Below are 22,887 nucleotides of genomic sequence, written 5' to 3'. Positions count from 1 at the left end.
GACCACGATTTCATTTGTCCCCACCACAATCCCCAGGGGTGGGGAGGCGGGCGAAATCATTCTGCGCATGCTACGGAGAAGGGGGCTTTTGAGGCCTCACAGCCAGGAGCCCACATCTGCTCAGCACTGCTCTGAGCTGCGGGTGCCCGGAGTGAAGGTGAGGAGCCCTGGTGACGGGGCCTCCGCTCCCGAGAAGACAGCAGAGACCAGAGACAAGCAATGCTTCCCCTCAGGGCCCAAACCGGAGCTCTCGCCAGAGGCCAACTCACTCGAGTCTGAGTGTTCTCAGTGGCAAATACCCACATGCCTACAGGTTAAAACAACCAGGCCAAACAGAGAGAGTGCACTGGGGCAACGTATCCAAAGCCGAGAGAAATAAAATTGGCAGGAAAATGGCTAGAAAAATGGGGGAGGGGTCATTTTCTTGACGGTATCAGATCTTTGGATCCTGTATATGCTGTACTTAAACAGTTCCTTACTGATGGATGGTGATCATGTTTCCCACTTGTAACTACAGTGGGGCCTTGACTTACGAGTGTACCGACTAACGAGTTTTTCGAGATACCAGCCGTCTCTCCGCCGATTTTTTGCTTTGAGTTGCGAGCTAAAATTCGGGTTACGAGCCAGCTTCAGATACCCCACCGCTAGTTGGTGCAGCGAACGTCACAGGAACGCCACATCAGCCCAGCACCACGTGTCTCACTCGTTCACTTTTTGATTTGACATACGAGTAATTTGAGTTATGAGCTCCGTCACGGAACGAATTAAACTCGTAAGTCAAGGCCCCACTGTATTACAATGTAGTTATGATATCTATGTATCTATAACTTTCTACAACCAATGTTAGTATATTCCTGAAACTAAGTCATAAGGTAGTCGTTTAAATCTGATACACATGACCAGATCCCTCCTAAAAGCTTATAGCTGTATATTTCCACTAACAGTACAGATCACCCATCTTCTCGGGTCATCATTGCCGGATGTCATCTTTTTATGACGTTTTTTCTTTTTTTTTAATGAGAAAGTTTATTCTATATATATAAATTGACTCGTGCATGTGCGATATACATATAAAGCTCTCACTGGCGCCAATTGCATGCATGTCTTGATCTGTCATTGTTGATTGTGAATCTGGTTGACACTTCTATTATAGAGAAAGGGCAAATAGTGATATTAAAATATTTATTCTAATTAACTTCCTTTCAATGTGCACAAATCTGTGCACTGGGCCACTAGTGTGTGTGTGTGTGTATTTTTTTTTAAAAAAAGGAAGAAAAAGAAACATCAACAAAGAATCATTGAATCATTGATGGGCTGTCTCCTGCATGTCCCACACGTGCCCTGACCGGGAATCGAACTGTGACCTCCTAGTTCACAGGTTGATGCTCAACCACTGAGCCATGCCAGCCAGGCTAGATTTATTTATTTATTTATTTATTTATTTATTTTTAAATATATACATATGATTCATGTCATTTGCCCAATTTTCTTGTTTTATAAGAGCTCCTTCTATATTATGGATATCAGTTCTTCATTAAGTATTGCAAATATTTTTATCAGTCTGTCATGCATGTATCATCTTTTTCTCCATATAAAAGTTTTTCCTTTTCAGTTGGGTCAAGTGTTTTCTCCTACAGCTTCAAAGTCTCACATCTCATGTAATACAACTTCCCCTACTCTCTCTGCAGTCGTCCGTCCCAGCTCATGAACAACTCTGATCTTTACCCACCCGCTGTCCAGCTTTCCAAGGCAGGGCTTGGCCTCTCGTTGTCCCCATGCCAGCCTGGACCATGGAGCTGCTGGGTGCCCGGCCCCAGCCTCAAGTTCTTCTCCAGCTCAGCTGCCACCCGGGGGGCTGCGACCTGGATGGCATCCTGGATGCTGTGCAGGTCCCACTGGGTCCTCAGGAGGGCATCCTCCAGGGTGAAGAAGCCATCTCGCGTGCGCCGCACGTGGGAGCAGACAGCGGTGGTCTTCAGCTCCAGGCCGATTTCATGCACCAGTCTCCGCAGCTGCTTCTGCGTCTCGTGCATGCACTGCACCTCTGCCAGCAACATGCAAAGACAGACACGGGGTCAGGAGCACAGCCTCGGGTGTCCGCTGATCTAGATCCACACCCCCTGGTATCTCCTGGCTGTGAAATAACCTTAGCAAAACACCTTAGTTCTCCAGGGCTCTGCTATTCAAGTGTTGCCTAAGGACCACCCTGTAGGGAAAGACTGTTAGACAAAATCTCAGGCCCTACCCAGACCTGCTGAGTCAGAATGTGCCTTGTAAGAAGACCCCCAGGTGATGTGTGGGCAGGTCGAAGCGCTGCTCTAAGACTTGGTTTGCTCATCTATAAAATGGGTGGCTATGAGGAGTCCAAGGGATAATTGATACTATCAGGTGCTTAGCATGATGAAAGCCTTGGTTAGTGCCCAAGAAATGGAGCCCTCGTTAATATGACCAGTGGAGAAGAAAGCAGTGTGTGTGTGTGTGTGTGTGTGTGTGTGTGTGTGTGTGCGCGCGCGCGGGGGGTGGGGGAGGAAGCTGGGTGGGACAGGGGAAGCAGAATGCTGTCTGATGGCCCACATCTACTTGAAGCAGTGGGTGGCTCTGGAAGTGAGCCGCTAAACGTAACAGTTGCTTGTTAAGTTCTGGCTTCAAAGGGTGACTTGGCAGAAGACAGGACAATATTTGTTCTGTGTGCCTATGACCGGCCAAGTCCAGCCCAGGGCTGGGAAGGACGTCAGTCCTTGCTGCCTTGGCCAGCAGAGTTCAGGGCTGGCATGTGCCGGCCTCTGCAAGAGCATTCCGTGGAGTCCCATCTCCCTGCTCCAACTTCCTGGGGCAACTTACCTAAGAGGAATTCTGGAGGCACAAAGTGGAGGCATCGGATGCCAGTTATCAGCATCGGGGACTTGTTCATGGGCCGGATCAAGCCTTTCACGGCCATCTCGTAGGCCTCCTGGGTCTGCAGATCGAGGTTGGAGTACCTGGGATCAGGAGGTGGACACACTTGGGTGGCTGGCGTGGGTTGGGGAACTGGGTTGATGCTTATTAGCCCTGGCCCTGCCCACTCCTGAAGCTCTTCATGCCTCCCCATCTCCCCTTCCCCTCCAGGGGCCCCTTCAGCAGCTGTTTTCTGCCCTTCCAAGCTGTAAATGTAGCCTGTCCTCCTCTGCACTCTGCCGACTTCAGCATCACACGAGTGCTGCCTGCTCCTGCTCCCTGGCTCTGTGCCATGATGCAGGCCTGTGGCTGCCTCTTCATTAGCTCACACGCTCTCTAGGAGAACAGCTGGTGTCTCATTCCCCTCGGTTTCCCCAAGGCCTGGCCTATGACCCAACCCAGAAGCACTTCTGCATGCTGTGGAAGGAGTGAATGGTTCATGTCTGGTTTCAGGCTCTGAAAAGATTCGTGGAATCTGCCCCTGGGTTGGGCAGAGGCTAAGGGAGCCCTGTGGGCATTCAACTCTTGCTCTTCTGGCACCTCCTAGAGGGCCGTTTCAGGGAGGCGTGGGTGGAGCCCCACTTACGTCACCAGGGCCTTCTGATGGGAGCCTTGGATCACCGCCAGGATTCGATCCAGTTTTTCTCTGGTCACGTGGTCTGAAAAAGACAGGGATGGTTAGCACACAGGTGGGCAACAGCAACCTGGCCAACTCCCTCCCCCAAACCAGCCTCAGAATTTGAAGGGGATCCCAGAGCATACTCTGGTCCATTTGGGGGTTGAGAGGCCTTTGAGAATCTTATGGAAGTGTGGGCCCCTCTTCTCAGAAAGATACACATGAACTCAGCATGTTAAGGACACATTCAAGGAGCTGTGAGACTCTAGATTACTAACATTTTCCTCTGGAAATGAAGCTCAAAGATATAATCTGATTTTTGCCTAGTATTCAGGGATGGTGCCATCTGTCCAAACGCAGAAACAAGTGGGAAAAGTGGGAGTAACTATGGGGCAGGCCGCAGCAAAGCCCGGGGACACTCACAAACTCTGCTGGCAGGCTGATCCTGTGGCCCAGCTGGGACAAGTGCCAAAGGTTAGGGAGCAGTTGTAGTAGCCGAAGGCCTGCCAGCTTGGAAGGGCCTAGGCCTCTCATCCCTTCTGCCCGGCTTCTTTCATGCTGTTGTCTTACCTGGAATGCCCCTGCCTCCTCCTCTCATTTATAGCCAACTCAAATGCTGCCTCCTCCAGGAAGTCCTCCTGGAATATGTGGCTTTTTCTTCCTGGCTTCTGCCATCTGCAACTGGGTCTCTTTCTCACCATTTAATTTTCTTTGGTTTTTACATTATTTTTTAATTATGTAATTGATATATGAATCTTCTTTAAGAAATTTAAATCTGCATCCTGACCAATGTGGGTCAGTTAGTTGGGTATTATCCGTGCACTGAAAGGTTGCCAGTTTGATTCTGGTTAGGGCACATGCCTGGGTGGTGGGCTCAAATCCCAGTAGGAGGTATGCAGGAGGCAGCTGATGGACAATTCCCTCCCACATTGATGCTTCTCTCTCTCCCTCTCCCTTCCTCTCCTTCTAAAAAAAATCAATACAATAAAAAAAAAAAATCTTAAAAAAACAAAAAAGAAATTCAGATCCGCATCAACAAACATCTCTATCTCTGTTATCATCTCTATCATCGTCCACCCTCTATTCTCCAAATTCTGGCTTCCTTTTCCCCAGAAGCGTCAGCTTGGTAGTTGTCTTTAGATGCGTTCTGGATGCTGACGCACACCTACACATACACAGTGTTGTCTTGCCAGGCTTTAATCTGCCATGAAGGTGTAGTGTGTCTGCTCTCCTGTTAAGACTGAGTTCACTGTAGCTGGAGACCCATTTAATTTACTGTATGTCCTCCCAGTGCCTAGAACATGGCTGGTGCTCAAAAACATATGCCAAATAAACAAATGCAATGATTTTTTTTTTTTTTTTTTTGACAGAGAGGAGAGGAGAGGGAGAGAGAAACACCGATTTGTTGTTCCTCTTATACATGTATTCATTGGTTGATTTTGAATGTGCACTGACCAGGGATCAAACCCACGACCTAAGCATATCAGGACGACGCTCTAACCAGCTAAGCTATCTGGCCAGAACAAACACGATAAATTATAGAGAGTGTTAGAACATGGTGAGAGTAAGTGAAGAACGGGCCATCCACACCCCACCCAACCATTCATTCATCCATCTGTCCCTACCTATGCACCATCCCCCATCCCCCATCCAACAAGCACCTCCCACGTCCCAGACCCTGAGCTGTGTGTGACCACAGGAGTGAAATTAGTTTCTACTCTCATGGGTATCAATCTGGTGGGGAGATGGGTTTTAAATAGCTAGTAATCACTAGTTAATTACTATTCTGAGAGTCCATCTAGTCCACGTATAAGGGCTAGAAAAGCTTCCCTGGGGAAGTGACATTTAAACCAGGTGAAGAGGCACAAGGGAACACAGGGCAATCCTGGCAGAACGATGTGTCCAAAGCCCCCCCAATAGCAGCCCGAGCTTGGTGTGTCTAAGAGACTGGCAGGGAGGAATCAAGGGAAAGCAAATGCGGAGGCAGCCTCAGCTGCTCCTCCACACGCCCTGGGCTCCCAGGGGCTCTCACCATATGTTGTCTTCTCCACCAGCCGCCCGTCCTCGCGGAAGTCATCCGTGGCTTTGCCCAGGAGGCCGCGAACCGTGTAATCCTGCGAGGACAGGGAGGGGAAGACCCAGTTGTGTCCCTGCTCGGAGCCTCAGCACTGAGGGAGGTGCTGGGCTGAGACTGGGGGTGGGGCCATTAGGTCCTCAGGGAGCTCAGACGCTCAGTCCCTGCCTGGCTGCCCACTGCCCCCAGGGGAACGATGCTGGACTTTCCTACGACAGTCAGGACTGGCAGCCCACAAAGGGCACTGAAGGACACTCCACGCCTCTCCACTCCAGCAACCTGACAATGTCACGCCGGCCCCCTGCTAGCACGCCCTGTGGGCTTCCTTCCACCCCCCCCCCGAAGTATGACCCACGCAGCTGAATGCCTCTGCCACAACTCAGAGTAACGATGACAACGATGGTAGAGACGGTGACAACAGTGACACTGATGGACATTTACCATGGGCTACGTGGCATGTGGGCACTAACTTTACCTTCAAAGTGACCCCAATGCAGAAGAGGAACTATTATCGTTCCCATTTAAGAAATGAGGAGCGGAGGCACACAGATGTGAAGTAACCCACCCAAGGACCCATAGCTGGCACAGGGAGAAGCTGGTTTTGGCTCCAGAGTTTGTGCTCTGAACCATTAAAAACATGGACCTTCTAACATGACACCTATTGCACACGCTCGTGGTGCCAGATCGCCCCGATGCCTAGACAGTGACATCCACCTCTTGGTCTCGGGGAGAGAATGAAGTGGTGTCCGGATCAGGCTCCGGTGTCGGACAGATCCCGGTCCAAACTCCAGCTCTGTCCCTTTCAGGCTACACGACCTGAGCAAGTGACATCCTCTCTCTGAGTTCTCTCGTCTGTAAAATGGGTTAACCACAGATCCCACTTTGCAGGGAAGCAGTGAGGCGCTCACGAGGGAGTCCACGTACAGTGCTCAGCACAGAGCAGCCAGCATGCAATAGTGCCAGCTGTCACTGTTACGTTGCTGTTAGTCTTCCATTGCATGTGACCATAAAAACATGCTTACTTATGGCCTGGATGTTCCCAATGGAATCCTCTCAGCTTCAGAATCCTGCCAGTGCCCCCAGGGAAAGGACCAGAGGATACGCAGGCTGTCCCCAGCCCCGGTACCTTGGTGAGGTGTGCGTTGTACATGTCGGTGAGGAGACTGCGTCCCTGTCCCACGCCGAGCACTGAAAGGAACCCAGGCTGATCTCACACCTGCCCCCCCCCTTCCCGTTTCCCTGGGACCCCATCCCCCACAACCGCCATCATAATATTCCCGCCTCCAATGCTGCTGAAGCCAGCGGGGGGCAAGGACAGCTTCTTCTACAGGAAGCAAGTGAGCTCCTCTGGGTATAAATGACAATGTGGATTTCTGGGTCCCACCATGTGCACTGGCTCTGACTTGTGGTGGGGAGGGGCCGAGGATGCTCAGCCAGCTCTCTAGGGGTTTCTTTTCTTTTCTTTTTTTTTTTTTTTAAAGGATTTTAAATTGATCTTTAGGGAGAGAGGAAAGGAGAGAGAGAGAGAGAGAGAGAGAGAGAGAGAGAGAGAGAGAGAGAGAGAGAAACATGGATATGAGAGGAAAACACTGACAGGCTGCCTCCCGCATGCCCTACTGGGATCAAGCCTGCAACCTGGGCACGTGCCCTGACCAGGAATTGAACGTGCAACCTTTTGGTGTACCGGATGACAACCAAACATCCGAGCCGCACCGGCCTGGGCTTTCCAGGGCTTTCTGATGCCTCAAAAGTATGAGACCGCTGGCCCAGTCACAGACCTGCACTTACGAGACCGCTGGCCCAGTCACAGACCTGCACTTAAGTCAGGAGAGGCCCTAAGCATGTCCTTAGCCTCCTTGGGCTTCAGGCTCTTCATCAGTAAAGTGGGGAGAAAAACACTGCCCGGCCCCTGTCATGAAGACTGAGGCCACGCACAGGAAGCAGTCAGCACAAAGGAAGGGCCTCATAAATGAGGGTATTGTGGCCACTCCCTGCCTTTCCCCGCTGTTTCTCCGTCTGGCTGAAGGAGAGAATGGTCCTCCATTCACTCCTAGACAGGGAGGAGGCATGAGATCATGTCTGCCTGCCAGTGCCCCGGGAAGCAAGACAAGGGGACTGTGACTGTCGCGTATGGATGCAGACACCGCCTGACCCTGGGGACACAGATGGCTCATGACTCAGGGCTTTGTGTGTCCAGATCCTCGCTGGTGAGGCCAGAGTCACATGCTTGGCGACCCCACGAAAGCAATGATGGTTTCCCCTCTCTGGACCGAGGGCATTCACTAGCCATGTGACCGAGGACAAGTCACCTAAGCTGTGGGACCTTACTTGCTTCATTCATAAAATCATACAACATCTACCTAGTAAGGTTGCTGTGGTGAATGGCTTTGTACCACATCACATGCAGAGATCACTTGATAAAAGGTGGGCGACTGTGACTCCCCCAGCCCCTTCCACCAGCTGGTTGGATTTGGGGCGAGAATCAGGGGAGAATAGGGGTGAGAAATGGATGTCAGGTTAAAAGGGGGCTGGGCTTCTGGTATCTCCCAATCCTCCCCCAAGCCTATATCACTGCACCCCCCCACCTACCAAGCACCCCAGATGCCTGGGCATCCAGTCGGTGTCCCACACCAATCTTCAGGCTGGTGAATGCTGGTCCACGTACTAGAAAGAAACAGACGAGGTACCTTTCCTCAACAAATAAGGATGGCTCCGGGCTGTGTGAAGACCTCATTCCTAGTATGTAGCCTTATCGCTACAGGTTGGACCTCATAGGATTGTGGTGAAGTTTCAATGAGATGGTATTTGGAAAAAGCTTAACACAGTATCTAGTACAAAGCAGATCCTTATTATACCATACTGTGATTGTTATACGGTAGCGTCACTGAATATCACTGCTGAAGAGGTTTAGAGGTTCCCCTTGGTCATCCTATAGCCTCCCAACATCTTCTACGTCCTTAGGACTTCCACCCGAGGGTCTCAATTCCTACCTGGAGTCTGGGAACAGTAAAAGGGCCAGCAAACCACAGTCCACAGGACAAATCCTCAAGCCTGTTTTTATAATGGCCCATGAGTTAAATATTTCCCCCCATTTTTTACAGATTCAAAAAAAAAAAAAGCAAGTGAATACTAGTTTGTGACATATGAAAATTATGTGAAATTCAAAGCTCAGTGTCCATAAATAAAAGTTTGATTGAAATACAGCCAGGCTCACAGCTTCACATACTGCTTACAGCTGCTTTTGCACTATGATGGCAGAATTGAACCTGCAAAGCCTGAATCATTTCCTATCTGGAAAATTTACATATTCCTTGCCAAACACTTCAACCCCACTGCGGCCCTCCGAAGGTCTGGGACGGGAGTCTGAGTACTGACTCCGGACAGAGATTTCCTGCGAAGGGACCCCGACCCTAGCCCCTGCCTGAATGCGCCTTACCCAGCGGATGGTTGGTGAGGGTGGGCACACTGGTGGCTGTGAGGGTCAGCTCCTTGTCTTCGCTGCCTTCCACAGGGCCCAGCAGAAAGCGAACACGCTGCTCAGGGGCAGGCGGCTTCCCAGCATTGAGACCTGTGCATACACAGGTAGAGGACATCGTGTCAATTCTGTCCCAACGCCTGGGTAGGAGGGGCAGGGAAGTACGGAGATGCGGGAGACGGACGAGGACCCAGGGCGCGCACCAGCGAACAGAGCAGTTAGGAAACAGACGAGTTCAAATCCCAACCCTATGACTTATTTACTGTTTACCCATGTGAACACAAGGGAAGGTGAGGCGTAACCCATGATTAGAAAAGCGCTCTCCCAGGCGACTAGATCACATGACTTCATTTTGCTAGATCAGAAGCGGGAAAGGATTCCCGGGAGAACGGGCGCGCAATCGGGAGTCCGGCTAGAGGCACTCACCCTTCAGAAGCTGCAGCTCCACCGTATCCCGCAGGTGCTTCCAGTGCAGCCCGGGGGGCTTGTAGGTCGCAAAGAGCCCGTGCAGCCGGGCCACGCCGGCGGCCCCCATGTCCGCGCCGGCGGCGCAGGTTCCGGGCGAAGCTGGACGGGCGGAAGTGCCGTACGGTCCCGCACCAAATAGAGTCCGTACAATGGGCGCCGGCAGGTTTCGCAGCCGGAAGTGGTTCTCCCCCTAACATCCTCGGGGGAACGGTGTGCGGAAAAGGAAGTGTGTTCCGTCGCCGGAGCCCTGTGCTAGCGGGTCGGACGGGGACACCCTTCCCGGGGGTGAAGTGAAATGGGGAGTTTTCATCCGTAGAGGAGGTGGCAGACAGCTCGCCTGGGTTCACTTCTCATATTAGCGATAGGGCCCTTTCCTCGGCCCCATTCCGCCGCCTCCCAAAGGCCCTACTCAGAGGAATAGGCTCGAGTTCTTCTGACCTTCAGGCGCTCGGTCGCCAAGGAAGTTTGGAGCAGCGGCCCTGCCCCGCCGGTCCTCCTGCGACCTGCCGGCGGCGCGTGCTGTCATGGTGACGCTGCTGCGCGGGACCCTGCGTCCCCTCCGTCTGTTCCAAGCTCTCCCTGGCCCCGCTGCAGGCAAGTGGCGGAGACGGAGGGAAGTCTTGGGGTCCCCCCCACACTTTTGACCCCGGCCTTCTTGCCCCGCAGATGTGCCGCTCCGAGCCGCGAGCCAGGGCACCGGCCTGCTCTACCCCGAACACATCCCCACGTCCCTGCTGCAGAAGGTGCTGTTGACCGCCGGCTCTGCGGGCATGGCTCTCTACAACCCGTATCGCCACGGTAAGGCCGCCCATGCCCCGCGCTCCCTGGGAGGCCCTGGCCTTGGAAGCCTGGGCAGGCCCCGGCCTCTGTCAAAATTTCCGTTTCCTACGGGTCACTGGGGAATAGACTAGGTCTGGGTACCCAAGGCTGGAGGCTGTACCTCATAATCACCCGGTACATTCGTAAGAATGCAGATGCCTGGGTTCCGTATCTGTCAGGTGTGGAGAGGGCAGGAGGAAGGGGCCTGGAATCTGAGCCTCTCTCCCCTTTGAAACGACTTCCCAGGATATTCTGTCATCCAGCCACAGTGACAACCTCTGGACTAAATAGGTGATTTAAAAGCACCATTGAATGATAACACCTACCAGAAATTAAACTTTATAAGATTCGGGACCATGACTGCCCTTTTCCCACAGTATTGGCAGTATTGTGGATGGTGCCTGGCCCATAATAAATGCTCGATAAATGTTTGCTGGATGTATAACTAGAGCATCCTAAGATTCTGCCATGCCTTCCTCAGCCCTTAAGTCTGGAGAGTACTATTACTCCTGCTAATAAAAATGATAATGCTGACTGCTCAACTGAGCACATCTGGCTGCTCACTGTGCTAAGTGCTTTATTATGCATGATGCTTTTGATTTCTACATTAACCCTATTAGAAAGCTGTTACCTGCACAAACTAGGACACTGGGGCTTGGAAATGGGAAGCAGTTTATACAAGATCACCTAGATAGTGACTGCACCTGGACTCAAACCCACCACTCTGATACCAAAGCTTGTGCCTGTCAATGGAGACATTATATTGTGTTATGATCGTGGATGTGAAAGTGATCTGGGAAGCACTGTGCTAACTGGAGCTACCTCATCCCAGCAGATTAATAACAGCAGTACTAATAAGTATAGCTGTATTGAGCCCTACCTCTGTGCAGGATGATTTGCTAAGTGTTTAACATGAATCCTCATAACTAAGAGGTAGATCTTTATCAGTTAGGAAATTGAGACTCAGACCAGGTCAGGTAACTTACCTAATCAGATCCTGTATTTGTCCCAATTTCCTTTCAGACATGGTTGCAGTTCTAGGGGAAACCACAGGGTGCCGTGCCCTGAGGGTCCTCAGGGACCAGATGAAGAGGGATTCAGAGGGTGCCCAGATCCTGCAGTAGGTTCCAGCTCTGCCTGGGGGTGTCGGTTGGGAATATTCTGTGGGGATCTCGAGTCCCATTGTGTCAGTCCTGTTCCTCTAGGGAGCTCTCCATATCCTGGCTGTGGATGGCTGCACAGGCTGGGCACTGCTTAACTCCAGGGATGCAATTCATATAGACACTACGATGACCCCTGGGTAGTGCCATCTGGTGGCCTCGGCCCAGTTCCAGCCACAGGGCTCTATACCCTTTGTAAGCTTCCATAGCACGTGCTAACTGTACCCTCACCCCTTCCTGCAGTGCCCTTGGTGAGTACCCTGATCACCTGTGAGGTCTGCCTGCCTAGACTGTGCCCTTATAGGCAGGAAGGGCAACCTCTCCTCAGTCCCTGCCACCTCGAAGAAGCTCCCTCGAAGAAGTCCCCACTGATGCTCTGCCCTTTCCCCTCTCTCAGCCTTGTTCCAGCAGAACCTTTTACCTGACTTTGCTGGTGCCCGCCCAATACCTAGGCCCTGCCTTCTGCCTTGCAGGGAGCGTCCCCGGATCTCTCTGTCCACCCTTGACCTGGACAAGCTCCGGAGCCTGCCTGAGGGCTCCCTCGGCCGCGAGTATCTCCGTTTCCTAGATGTGAATGTGAGTATCCAGGTTCTGTGCCTTTGGCTCTCACCAGGAAGGTCAGATGAGAGGCATGGGAGTGGCGTCCCAAGAAAGGAGGAACCCTAAGTTGCCACCGTGGGCAGGAGTGCTTTTCAGTCTCTTGTGCCAAGCCTTTGTCATTTTCTCTGGGACAGGTGAATGGGCCAGTAACATCGCTCCAACCAAGAATCCTGGCTAGCATTTATTAACCTCTACTGTATTCCAGATGCCAGGCTCACATGATCTTGCTGAATCCTCCCAACAATGCCGTCAAGTACGTTTTATCATGCCCTCTGAAGAGATGAAACTGAGGCTCAGAGGAGTTAAGCAACTTGCTGGCTTCATACAGCCAGTGTTAATGGAAGCAGCATACTCACCCAGATCACGCTGTTAACTGCTGCCCTGTGTCCCCCTGTCCCAGACACTATGCTTCCCTAGGGTATGGCACGTTATGGCACTCTCCAGCCCCAGGTGGCGGCGGGGGGGCGGGGGGGTCCCAGTTACTGAGGAACTCATTCATTTGTTTAGCATCTGGTATGTGTCATCACATTGTTCCAGGTCCTGGGGACCTAATAGTGAACTAGCCAGGCAAGATCTCTGCCCTCATGGACCTAATATTCTGGTTGGGGAGGTAAATAAAACAGTAAAAGAAAGAAAGAGTCATATAAAAATTCACGTAAAATATTTATTGAGTACTTAGCACTTACCAGGCACCGTTCATAGTAATTGGGATGCAGTGAATAAAACCGCCGAGAGCCCACCTTGTGGAGCTCGCATTCTAGCAGATGGTGCTGTGAGGACAGCTATCGTCAAGACAGGACAAGGGTGGGCGTGGGGTTGGCCGCTTTCCATACGGTGGTCCTGGGAGACTAAGAAGAGGAGGAGGAGCCAGCCCCGAGGAAACACAGGAGGACCATCCCAAGGGATTGGCAAGTGGGAGGCTCTGTGAGTTTCAGGAGAGGGAGACCCACCCACACACGTGGCCACAGAGGAGAGAGTCGGGGGAGGCAGCCATGGGCGGGGAGGTCAGCCGGGCCAGGCCCTGCCAGCCATGGGAAGGAGTCTGCATTTTGTAATAGGAGCAATAGGAAGCCCCTGAGGGTTTCAAGCAGGAGAGTAACATCTGATTTATAAAAGCACCTTAGGATACCGCCCCTGCCCCTCCCCCCACCCGCCAACATGTACACATCCCCACAAAGGACCTCTGAAGTGCTGCCCAGCCCAGCGCAGGAGCCAACCAGGCTGGGGGAGGTGACGGAGTGAGTAAAGGTTCCTTTGGAATTGGGTTTCTCAACCTTGGCACTATTGACTTTTTGGGCTGGACAATTCATTGTTGTGGGGCTGTGCTGTGCATTGTAGAATGTTCAGCAGCCTCCCTGGCCTCTGCCCACCAGATGACAGTAGCACCTCCCTAAGTCCTAACTACCACAAATGTCTCCAGACTTTGCAAATGTCCCCCGGTGGACAGTCAAGAACCACTGCTTAGGTTATTATCCTTGAAAAAATAACCTGCCCCCATACGTTCCTGGCACCTGCCCCCACCCCAGTTTAGACCCTCTCTCTCACACTTCACCAGGATGCAAATTATTTCATCAATGGGAAATGCACCAAGGTAACCTGCCCCTAGTGTCAGCCAGGGAGGGACAGCCTTCTGAAGTTCCCCCAGAGCCTTTTGTCCTATTACTGAGGAGGGGAGGGGACTGCAGGGCCTCCCTGGCACCTCGCCCAGTCACAGCCCCAGCTGTGCTAACAGCCCGAGCAGTTGTGACACTTCCAGAGAATGGGAACCAGCAGCCACAAAAGGTGAAGTAACACCTTTGTACCAGCAGAGATTTAGATCAAGGTTCAGAGTGAAGTCACCCACCCTGAGTGGACCTTGGTAAGGAGCGTGGTCAGTCATCCTTGTGGCATCAAGATTGTGAGGCATGAGCTTTGGAGTGAAGAGTAGGCTGAGCTAGAACCCTGCCTCCTCCCAGCTTTAGTGCCTGGGCGAGTCGTGTGGCCTTTCTGAGGCTCAGATTCCTTATCTGAGGAAAAGGACCTAATGTTTATCGTCCAGGGCACTGATACGGCTTATCAATAATGGACGTTAAAGCTGTTGGCCTTGGAATCCAGCAAACTTTGTTTCAAATCCTGGCTCAGCCATTTGATTAGTTGTGTGATCTTGGGCAAGTTACTTTATCTCTCTGAGCCTCATTTTTCTTTTTCTTTTAATTTTTTTTTTTTTTGTATTGATTTCAGAGAGGAAGGGAGAGAGAGATAGAAACATCAATGATGAGAGAGAACCATGGATTGGCTGACTCCAGCACACCCTTCCCTCCTGGGGGTCGAGCCAGCAACCCTGGAATCGAACCATGATCTCCCGGTTCATAGGTCCACGCTCAACCTCTGAGCCACAGCAGCCGGGCCCATTTTTCTTACCTGTATCTGAGGCTCGTAACAGGCTCCACCCCCTAGATGGTCACGAAGATTAAGTATGGTCATATATGTAAAGGACGTCACCCAGTGCAGGCACACAGTAGGGACTCAGGAACTCTAGCTGCTATTACTGTGATCACCTTCAGCTTCACACAAGCAGAATGCCGCAGAAGCAAGTAGGACCCAGTGAGGCCACACATAGAGCGTGGCACTGAACCAGCAGCCCCCAAGCTGCAAAGGCACAAACCTCTCAACCTCTGGACAGGCTGAGGCCACGCGTGGGGACAGGAAGACCAGACCACTGCAGCACTCTTCACAGAACTAGAATGCAAGCCACGTAGGAAATTTAAATCTGCTGCTAGCTACGTTAGTGAAGCCAAAAAAAACCAGGTGGAATTAATTTTAATAGCATTTTGTTTAACCCAGTGTATCTAAAATACGTTTCAGCATGTAGTCAATGTTTTTTAATTATTGAGACTTGACACTAGTCTCATACTAAGTCTTTGAAATCCAGTGTGTGATTTTCATGGATAGCATGTCTCAGCTGGAACTTGTCTCATGTCAAGGCCCAGTGGCCACATGTGGCAAGTGGTGGGACAGCCAGATCCAGAAAGGAGACATTAACAAGCACATGCATTAAACAGGATGCAGTCACGTCAGGTGCCATAGGGAGGTGCAGCATGCTACAGGAGACCGTGCTGTGGGCCTGATCAGTCTGCAGGTGACACTTAAGCGGGGTCATAAAGGATGAGCAGGACTGACCAAGGTGACGATGAGGGCGGTGGGAGAGAACACGCTGGGATCCTTATCTCATGCTAAGGATCTTTTTTTTACCCTCAACTTCTAATTGTGGTAAAAAACAAACAAAACAAAAAAAAACACATAACATTTCCCATCTTTCCTGGCCAGATAGCTCATTTGGTACTTAGAGTGTTGTCCTGATATGCCAGGGTTTCAGGTTTGAGCCCCGGTCAGGGTACATGCAAGAGTCAGCCAATAAATGCATCAATACGTGAACAACAAATCATGTTTCTCTCCCATTCATCAATCATTAATCAATAAAGAAAACTTTTTAAATGTTCTTATCCATCTCTAAATGGATAGTCAGTAGTGTTAAGTATACTCACATTGCCCTGACCAGTTTGGCTCAGTGGATAGAGCATCGGCCTGCGGACTCAAGGGTCCCAGGTTCGATTCCGGTCAAGGGCATGTACCTTGGTTGCAGGCACATCCCCAGTGAGGGGTGTGCAGGAGGCAGCTGATCGATCTCTCTCATCGATGTTTCTAACTCTCTGTCCCTCTCCCTTCTTCTCTGTAAAAAATCAATAAAATATATTTTTTAAAAAAAAAGTATACTCACATTGTTAGAAACCAGCCTCCAGAGCTCTTTTATCTGTCCAACTGAAATTCTATCCCCATTAGAATCCTGCTTCCCCCTCCCCTGGGGCCTTTGTACCATATATTCCAACTGATTACGTACGTTATGTGTGAGTTGGCGTGGGTTGAGGGGTTGCCAGTATCACGAAGGATTCCCCTGTCAGCTGGTATAGGCAGAAGCAAAGTCCCCGAAATGTCTAAAGGGTATGAGTTTGGTGGGAGTGGTTGACAGAGTCAAGGAGAGGCTGGCAGTTGAGCCTTGGGAACTGTGGGAAAGGGGTCTAGGGGAGGTTCATGGTTGTCAGAGGGTCTCCCCAGATACCCGGGCACCCACCCGATTCGTGGACGATGAGGAGCTAGCGTACGTGATCCAGCGGTACCGAGAGGTGCACGACATGCTCCACACCTTGCTGGGGATGCCCACCAACATCCTGGGTGAGTGCCAGCTGCCTTGAGCGTGGGGGTTGGGCAGGGCAGGATGCTCCAGCAAGCCTGTCCACCAGGGCCGGGCAGGGCTCGCCTCTCTGCCACCCGCCAATGAGCTGACATAGCGCCTCATTTTCTGCTTTATCGGAACATCTCGGTAGCATCTGTGCCAGCCCCAGTACCTCTCAGGCTCCGACACAGATGAGAAGCATCCAAGCAGCAGGCTCCCTCTCCTGACACCCTCGGGAACTCCCGAAGGCTTGTAGGAACTAGCCTGGCTGTCAAGTCTTCTGCATTCTGACCCCAAACTTCCTCTCCAGCCCTTCTTTCCTCTGGCTCTTTCTTGGGCCCTCTCCTCCCCACCAAGCCAAGTGCCTGGGCACAGCACAGACCAGACTGAGCATGGCTGACCCCTTTAGAGAAGAGACACCTTAGAGGGGAGCAGACACCTCACTGTTCCCTGCCATGAGCATCCCTGGCCTCTCTTCCTGGCCCCTCCTCACCTCCCACCTCCATCTCTACCCTGTCCCGCAGGGGAGATCGTGGTGAAGTGGTTTGAGGCTGTCCAGACCGGCTTGCCCATGTGCATCCTGGGCGCGCTCTTTGGACCAATCCGACTCAGTGCCCAGTAAGTTCTCAAGGGGTGGGGGTGAGGGGTCAAGGGAGATGTCAAAGGGGCCAAGGCTCCAGGAAAATGAAGAGCATGCAGCCTTCCTAAGCAGCCTCAGTGGTCCTCCAGGAAGCCAGGGTGGAAGGAACGGGGCGGAGAGGTGAAACTGGCTTGGCCCAGGGCCTCCAGGCCAATAACTGAAGCCTGGATAGTTCATGGGACCCTCGAGTCTCTTGGGCCAGGCCTTGGTGCCAAGGCAGAATGATGCAGGTGCTGCTGGGGGCAATCTACATTAGTTTCTGGAGTGAGGTAGCCCTCAATTTAAACCTGGGTGTGGCGAGGTCAAGATGGGTGGCTTTGGGCATGGGATTCTAACCTCGCTGAGTTTCTGCATCCTCATTTAAAAATTGGTGATAATAACCCCTTTGTCTTGGGTCTGTGTGAGGATCAACTGAGAAAATGCACGTGGACCGCTGGGCACACAGTGTGCCGGCCCTCAGGACCCTCTGTTTTCTCCCTCTGCTGCCCCATAGGCACCTGCAAGTGCTGGTCTCGGAGCTGGTCCCGTGGGCAGTTCAGAACGGGCGCAGGGCCCCGTGTGTCCTCAATCTGTACTACGAGCGGCGCTGGGAGCAGCCCCTGAAGGCTCTGCGGGAGGAGCTGGGCATCACGGACCCCCCCGTGCACATCAAGGCCTAGGCCCTCCTCACCCCACCCCACCCACTTCCCCCGGAGGCAGAAGGCTCCATGGCCACTACCTTTGTTCCTTTTCTTTGAACATTGACCTTGGGATATTACTTATCAGAATTTGTCGTAACAGTGCTGAGTGGCTCTGAGGGCCAACCCAGGCGGGAGCAGGCAGTGCAGCTCCCAGGGGAGCCTGGAGCTGCCCAGAGAACCACATGTGGACAGGAACCAGCCATCTGGACTCTCACTGGTCCACACCTGCTCTAGACCCTCCCTCCCAGCCAGGGCTTTCTGGGTGCCAGGCTGAGCGTCTTCCCAGGAGTGAGGATGCGACCCAATCCCAAAGGCCGGAGAAGAGGGAGGCAGAGGGGAATGGAGTCTCCACCGTCCGAAGAAAGGCTCCCTCAGGTTGAGGGCCCGCTTCCCTGCCTTCGCCCAGTGCTGGCTGACACAGCCTTGGGCTTTTGAGCCCCGAGAGGAAACACCCCCTCCAGTCTGCGCTTCAGCGGCTAGGCCCACCTCGGGCCTGAAGTTGGCCCCACAGATTCAAGCTCCTAACTCCTCTAGGGTTTTCTAGCAGAGGGCCTGGGGGCAGTCCCTCCCCTCGGCCCATTTCATCGCTAAAGGGAATGAGAACAGCACTCTGGTTATTGCGGAGGCTTCATGCGGCGATGCTCTCTGAAGGACCAAGGGGCAGGAGCGATTGCGTTACTGTGTGCGCAGGTGGAGGAGCAGCTGCGAGACTACAGGTTCATCTTGGAGCAGCAACCAGGCATTTTCCTTGGGTCAGAGCCAAGGAGTGGGGACAGACAGGTAAAAGGGATCGTGGAAGAGTAGGTGGCCCTGGCTGTGGATTTAGAACCAGATACTCTGTGAGAATGGCAGAGCCTTTAGAGTTTTCAGGGACTAGTTCCTTGTTGTGTGGCGGGGGCAACAAAGGCCCAGGATGGGCAAGGACTTGGCTGGAGTAACTAGAACACAGGTTGCAAGGGCTCCTGCTTAGTTTTCTTGTGCCTCAGTTTCCCTAGGGATAATAACAGTTACAGTGTAGTTATAACTACTGTGTGCTAAGCAGTGCCAAACACTTCTGTTTATTATCACATTGACACCAACAGTCATGGGGGGAGGTGGTACTATTTACTGAATTTTCCTAAAGAGGCAACAGGAACAGAGCTGGGGCTGGACCTGCTCAGCACTGCCATGCCGTGTGTTGGCCTTGTGCCCGCCACATCTCAGTCTAGGGCTCCCAGTGGCAGAGGGAGGACGTGGGAGGCTGGAGGCTGACCTCGGAGCCATCGCCTTTTCAAGAGGGAAGCCTTTTCCTGAGCTGAGTTTCTGCAGAAAGAGGAGGAGGTTGGAGTGGGCTCCTCATACCTCATCGATCTTTGCAGTACAGGCCTTTCCAGACCTGCCCGCCATTTCCGTGGCTTCCCAGGATCCCAGGCACTGTTCCTAGAGCAGTAAAAGTCAACAGTGCCAAGATCAGGGGCGAAAGGTCAGACTCGAGATGGCCTCTGCCCAGCCTGGTAGCTCACCTGCTCCAACCTCTTGGTGCCTGCGCAACCCTGGGCCTCTATAGCACGCAAGAGATGGGCGCTGGGTATTGGGATTAGCGGGGGTGGCCGGTAGAGTCCTGCTTCCAGATCAAAGGGTGGCATTTTTCACTTGATCTTAGCCAAAAGGCCGAGAAGCGATCAAAGGGTGGCATTTTTGTCACCAGCTGGAGGACAATTATACTGGCTATAGCTACCGCATACTGAGTTCTTACCGCAGGCCATGAGGCCCTGTCAACTTCTGCCTGGAAACTTACATTCATCTTAATAAACCATGTTGACCTTTTTCCTATCTTTGTTCCCAAGTCATTACATAGTCAGCTTCTTGTTATTCACATCTGTGCTCAAATGTCACCTCATTAGGGGCCTGCCCTGACCGCGCCATCTGAGACGGCCCCCTCCCCTTTACTCCACATCACCTGTTAGAGTGCTTACCACTCAGAAATTATCTTTTTTAACTTTTTATTTACTTTTATATTCCAGAGAGAGCGAGAGAGAAGAAGGGAAACACTGATTTGTCATTCCACTTATTTATGCATCCATTGGTTGCTTCTTGTATGTGTCCTGACCAGAGATCAAACCTGCAACCTTGATGAACAGGGACGATGCTCTAACCAACTGAGCTACCGGGCCAGAGCACTCCGAAATTATTTTGTTTCTTTACTTACAAGTTCCATGTCTTCTCCAGGAGGGCAGGGACCCTATTCTTTCACTGCTGGGAACAGTGCTTGGCACACAGCAGGGGCTTACTGCTTCGTTGCTGAAGGAATGGATGTCAAGCCCCACGCTGAGCACCCCACATGCAAGATCTTATTCAGCCCCCACCACAGCCTCACTTCATGGTGAAGACCCTGGGTCTCGGGTTTAGAAAGTGCCCCGGGTCCCACAGCTCGGGGTGGGGGGGGCGAATGGGGGGGTGGAGCTTGTCTCAGGACGCACAGGGAAGCTCCCTTTCCCTCTGCCCCACAAAAGCCACATGTAGCTGATCCCAGAGCGGTGTTCGGGGGCTCAGGCTCTAAGGGCAGACCTGGCCCACACTGACCAGCTCTGCCCCCTTGCGCTCGTCAGGCCACCCCTTCGAGCCTCTGTTTTCTTCTCTTTAAAATTAGGGAGAGGATATGCCTGTCCCACAACAGGGCCATGTGCTCGTGCAGTTTGCACATAGTAAACACTCAGGAAATGGAAGCTGTCCCTTGCCAGGAAGGCCCTTGGAGGCCTCTGAAGTCATCATGTACAAATCAACCAGAGTGTTTATTTTGCACACACCCAGAGTGGGTGGACTTACACAACTCGAAGGTCACTAACGCCGTCCGACTGACTGTCTGTGGGGTAAGCGCCTACTGTGTGCCAGGGATCAAACCACTCCACTCTGGAGAGGTTTAATTCAAGTGAGTCCAAATGTGAGGCTCTGGTAAAGCTGGAGCTTTAAGTGCTGATGTTCCCTAATGCAGGGCAGATGGGGGTCATGTCCATGGAAAGGAGCCCACGGTGAGGTCAGCCTAGGCTGAGCCTGTCCCACCAATGACAGCATCCAGCTCCTGCCCTTCCTAAGAACCTGCAATGCCTCTTCACTGCACCAGGACAAAACTCAACCTGGCACACAAAGGCCTTTCCAACCCCTTCCCACCACACGGCCTTCCCTGCCCATGGAAGGGACTAGTGTCTTCTAAGTGTTTGCTGGTTGCTGGGGGTTCTCAGTGCTCAAGACAGCTGCATCCCCACCCTCTTGGATGAGCAACTTTACGGCAGCTGAGACCTCCCAGGTGCCAGCCCTGCGCTGACAGCTTGACATGCCCATCTCATTGAATCAATGCCCAGCCCCACGAAGCAGGGGCCATGATGGCTGGATTTCCATTCGACAGATAAGGACACTGAGGCTCCATCGGGAGAGGTGATTTGCCCAGTGACTCACGGTTGGGGATGGAAGTGCAACCCAGATGCATCTGACTACAAAGCAAAGAAGACATCACAATAATGTGTGGTGGGTATTACAGAAGCGCAGTGAGCAACCTTGTCTAGTGATCTAATCTCCACCCGCCCTCACTATAAGCAACTTGAAGGCAGACTGTCTTGTTGCCTCTGTGTCCCCTTGCACCTACCCCTCAGGCCCGGCCCCCTGGCTGTGGACTTACTGCTTTGGCTTCACCAATGTGACCTGCCTGGGTGGAGGAGAACAGGGGGGCTGGTCACCACCACCCTACTTCAAATTCTCACTTGCCTTATTTGCATATCACCTCCGCAGTTGATGTGGAAATAATCGTAATTATTTCCCTGGATCCTGGTGTGGATAAGGTCAGTGCTTCCAATTCACTCTCCCTGTCAAACATTTATCAAGCTTCTGTTATTTGCTAAGCCCTGTGGATACAATCAGAGATAATCTTCATGCCTAGATTTTGTAGGAGCTTTGTGGTCAATGAGCCTGTAAACTACAATAACAAGTATGTCAAGTGCTAATTCAAAAGGTCCCCATGAAACCCTGTGAGATAATCACTATTGGTATGTTCTCATCTATACTAATAAAAGGGTAATATGTTAATTAGGGTGTACGTCCATCCAGACAAAGCCACAGCAGCTGCGAGTCCAGGGCTCACGGCAGCCGTGGGCTCAAACAGCCGTGAGCCCCAGTGGCTGCGAGGCCCAGGGCTCAGGCCTCACAGCCGCAGTGGCTGGCAGTGGCGGCAGCAGCAGAGTGATGGGGGTGGCGCATTCCCCTGATCAGCCCGGTCGCCTCCCGCAGAGGGAGGCCAGACTGTGGCTTCTGGCCGCAGTCTGGCCATCAGTAGGACGTCCCCTGAGGGCTCCTGGACTGTGAGAGGGGGCAGGCCAGGCTGAGGGACCCCTCCCCGCCCCCGCCCAAACCCCCGAGTGCATAAAATTTCTTGCACCAGGCCTCTAGTTTTTACATAGAAGAAGAAATGGAGACTTTGAGTTGACCCATGTCTGTTGGATGTCCACACCCATAAGCACCCAGTGCAACACTGCCTCCTGACTGTAACACCCATGGGGAAGGAGTTGCTTTAATTTACCTAGCTCCCCCAAAAGGAGGCACCCTATACGCTGGAAGAAATAGGTCCAAATACTTATCAGACCAAATTTTCATTTTTAATCCCTATGAATAGACCCTGAAAACTGTCCCTACCCCCTTTTTAAGGACTTCTACTAGACTAAAGGATTCAGGGATCTATTCAAAGACAGATGGCAGCCATGGATGACCAACATGTTTTGATTATCAAGGAACCAAGTTTTCAGAGGCCCAGAGCTGCACAGGGCTGGGAAGTTGGCCAATGGCCCAGGGCTTAGCAGGTGGCATGACAAATATGGTCATTGACTTGGAGGTTAATTTCCTGCAGGGTTCAGTGATTAGAAGTCAAAGTTAGGTCTCCAGATCCATGCCCTTTGTACCATCAGGTGTGCCAGATTGCTTACAAGATACTACCATGGATGAGAAAGGATTCCTACTCAGTAATCCAGGCACCAAGTTTACTGTCCCAGAAGCGGAGGTGAGAGGTGCTCAAATCTGCAGGTCTTCTGAACCTTCTAAAGGTACTATGTCCATAAAAAAAAAAATACCCAGGGAGAGATCAACCAAAGGACTTGTATGCATGCATATAAGCATAACCAATGGACACAGACACTAGGGGGCTGAGGGCACGACGTGGGGGGGGGGGCAATAGGGGGGGGATAAGGGCAC

The 22,887-nt window shown here is 52.1% G+C and overlaps 2 protein-coding genes and 1 long non-coding RNA gene across 5 annotated transcripts; 2 read left to right on the top strand and 1 right to left on the bottom strand.

The window, feature by feature from the left end:
- Positions 1–1,420: 1,420 nt before the first annotated feature.
- On the bottom strand, positions 1,421–9,693 carry TRUB2 (TruB pseudouridine synthase family member 2). Of its 2 annotated transcripts, XM_036329498.1 has the most exons (8): positions 9,526–9,693; positions 9,061–9,192; positions 8,214–8,288; positions 6,751–6,812; positions 5,583–5,664; positions 3,521–3,593; positions 2,842–2,978; positions 1,425–2,044 (listed from the first exon to the last, which is right to left on the bottom strand). In XM_036329498.1, the coding sequence occupies exons 1-8, from the start codon at positions 9,632–9,634 to the stop codon at positions 1,722–1,724; spliced, it is 993 nt and encodes a 330-aa protein (XP_036185391.1). In that variant the 5' UTR covers positions 9,635–9,693; the 3' UTR covers positions 1,425–1,721. The 2 variants fall into 2 exon arrangements, with proteins under 2 accessions (XP_036185392.1, XP_036185391.1); XM_036329499.1 differs by lacking the exon at positions 8,214–8,288 and having other exon boundaries at positions 1,421–2,044.
- A 96-nt stretch (positions 9,694–9,789) lies between these two features.
- COQ4 (coenzyme Q4) lies at positions 9,790–19,485 on the top strand. Of its 2 annotated transcripts, XM_036329501.1 has the most exons (7): positions 9,795–10,161; positions 10,234–10,365; positions 11,410–11,506; positions 12,020–12,122; positions 16,226–16,355; positions 16,881–16,974; positions 17,490–19,485. In XM_036329501.1, exons 1-7 carry the CDS (start codon positions 10,092–10,094, stop codon positions 17,653–17,655), a joined length of 792 nt encoding a protein of 263 aa, XP_036185394.1. In that variant the 5' UTR covers positions 9,795–10,091; the 3' UTR covers positions 17,656–19,485. The 2 variants fall into 2 exon arrangements, with proteins under 2 accessions (XP_036185395.1, XP_036185394.1); XM_036329502.1 differs by lacking the exon at positions 11,410–11,506 and having other exon boundaries at positions 9,790–10,161; positions 11,944–12,122.
- A 406-nt stretch (positions 19,486–19,891) lies between these two features.
- Positions 19,892–22,818, top strand: LOC118667751. Its single transcript, XR_004971356.1, has 3 exons — positions 19,892–20,038; positions 20,306–21,177; positions 22,605–22,818. It is a non-coding gene; the product is annotated as an uncharacterized LOC118667751 (long non-coding RNA).
- The last annotated feature ends 69 nt before the right edge of the window (positions 22,819–22,887 follow it).

The sequence above is a fragment of the Myotis myotis genome, unplaced genomic scaffold (assembly GCF_014108235.1).
Source record: "Myotis myotis isolate mMyoMyo1 unplaced genomic scaffold, mMyoMyo1.p scaffold_m19_p_12, whole genome shotgun sequence".
Classification (NCBI taxonomy): Eukaryota; Metazoa; Chordata; class Mammalia; order Chiroptera; family Vespertilionidae; genus Myotis; species Myotis myotis.
The sequence above is the reverse complement of the archived record's forward strand: the minus strand, read 5'-3'. Positions and strand labels throughout refer to the sequence as shown.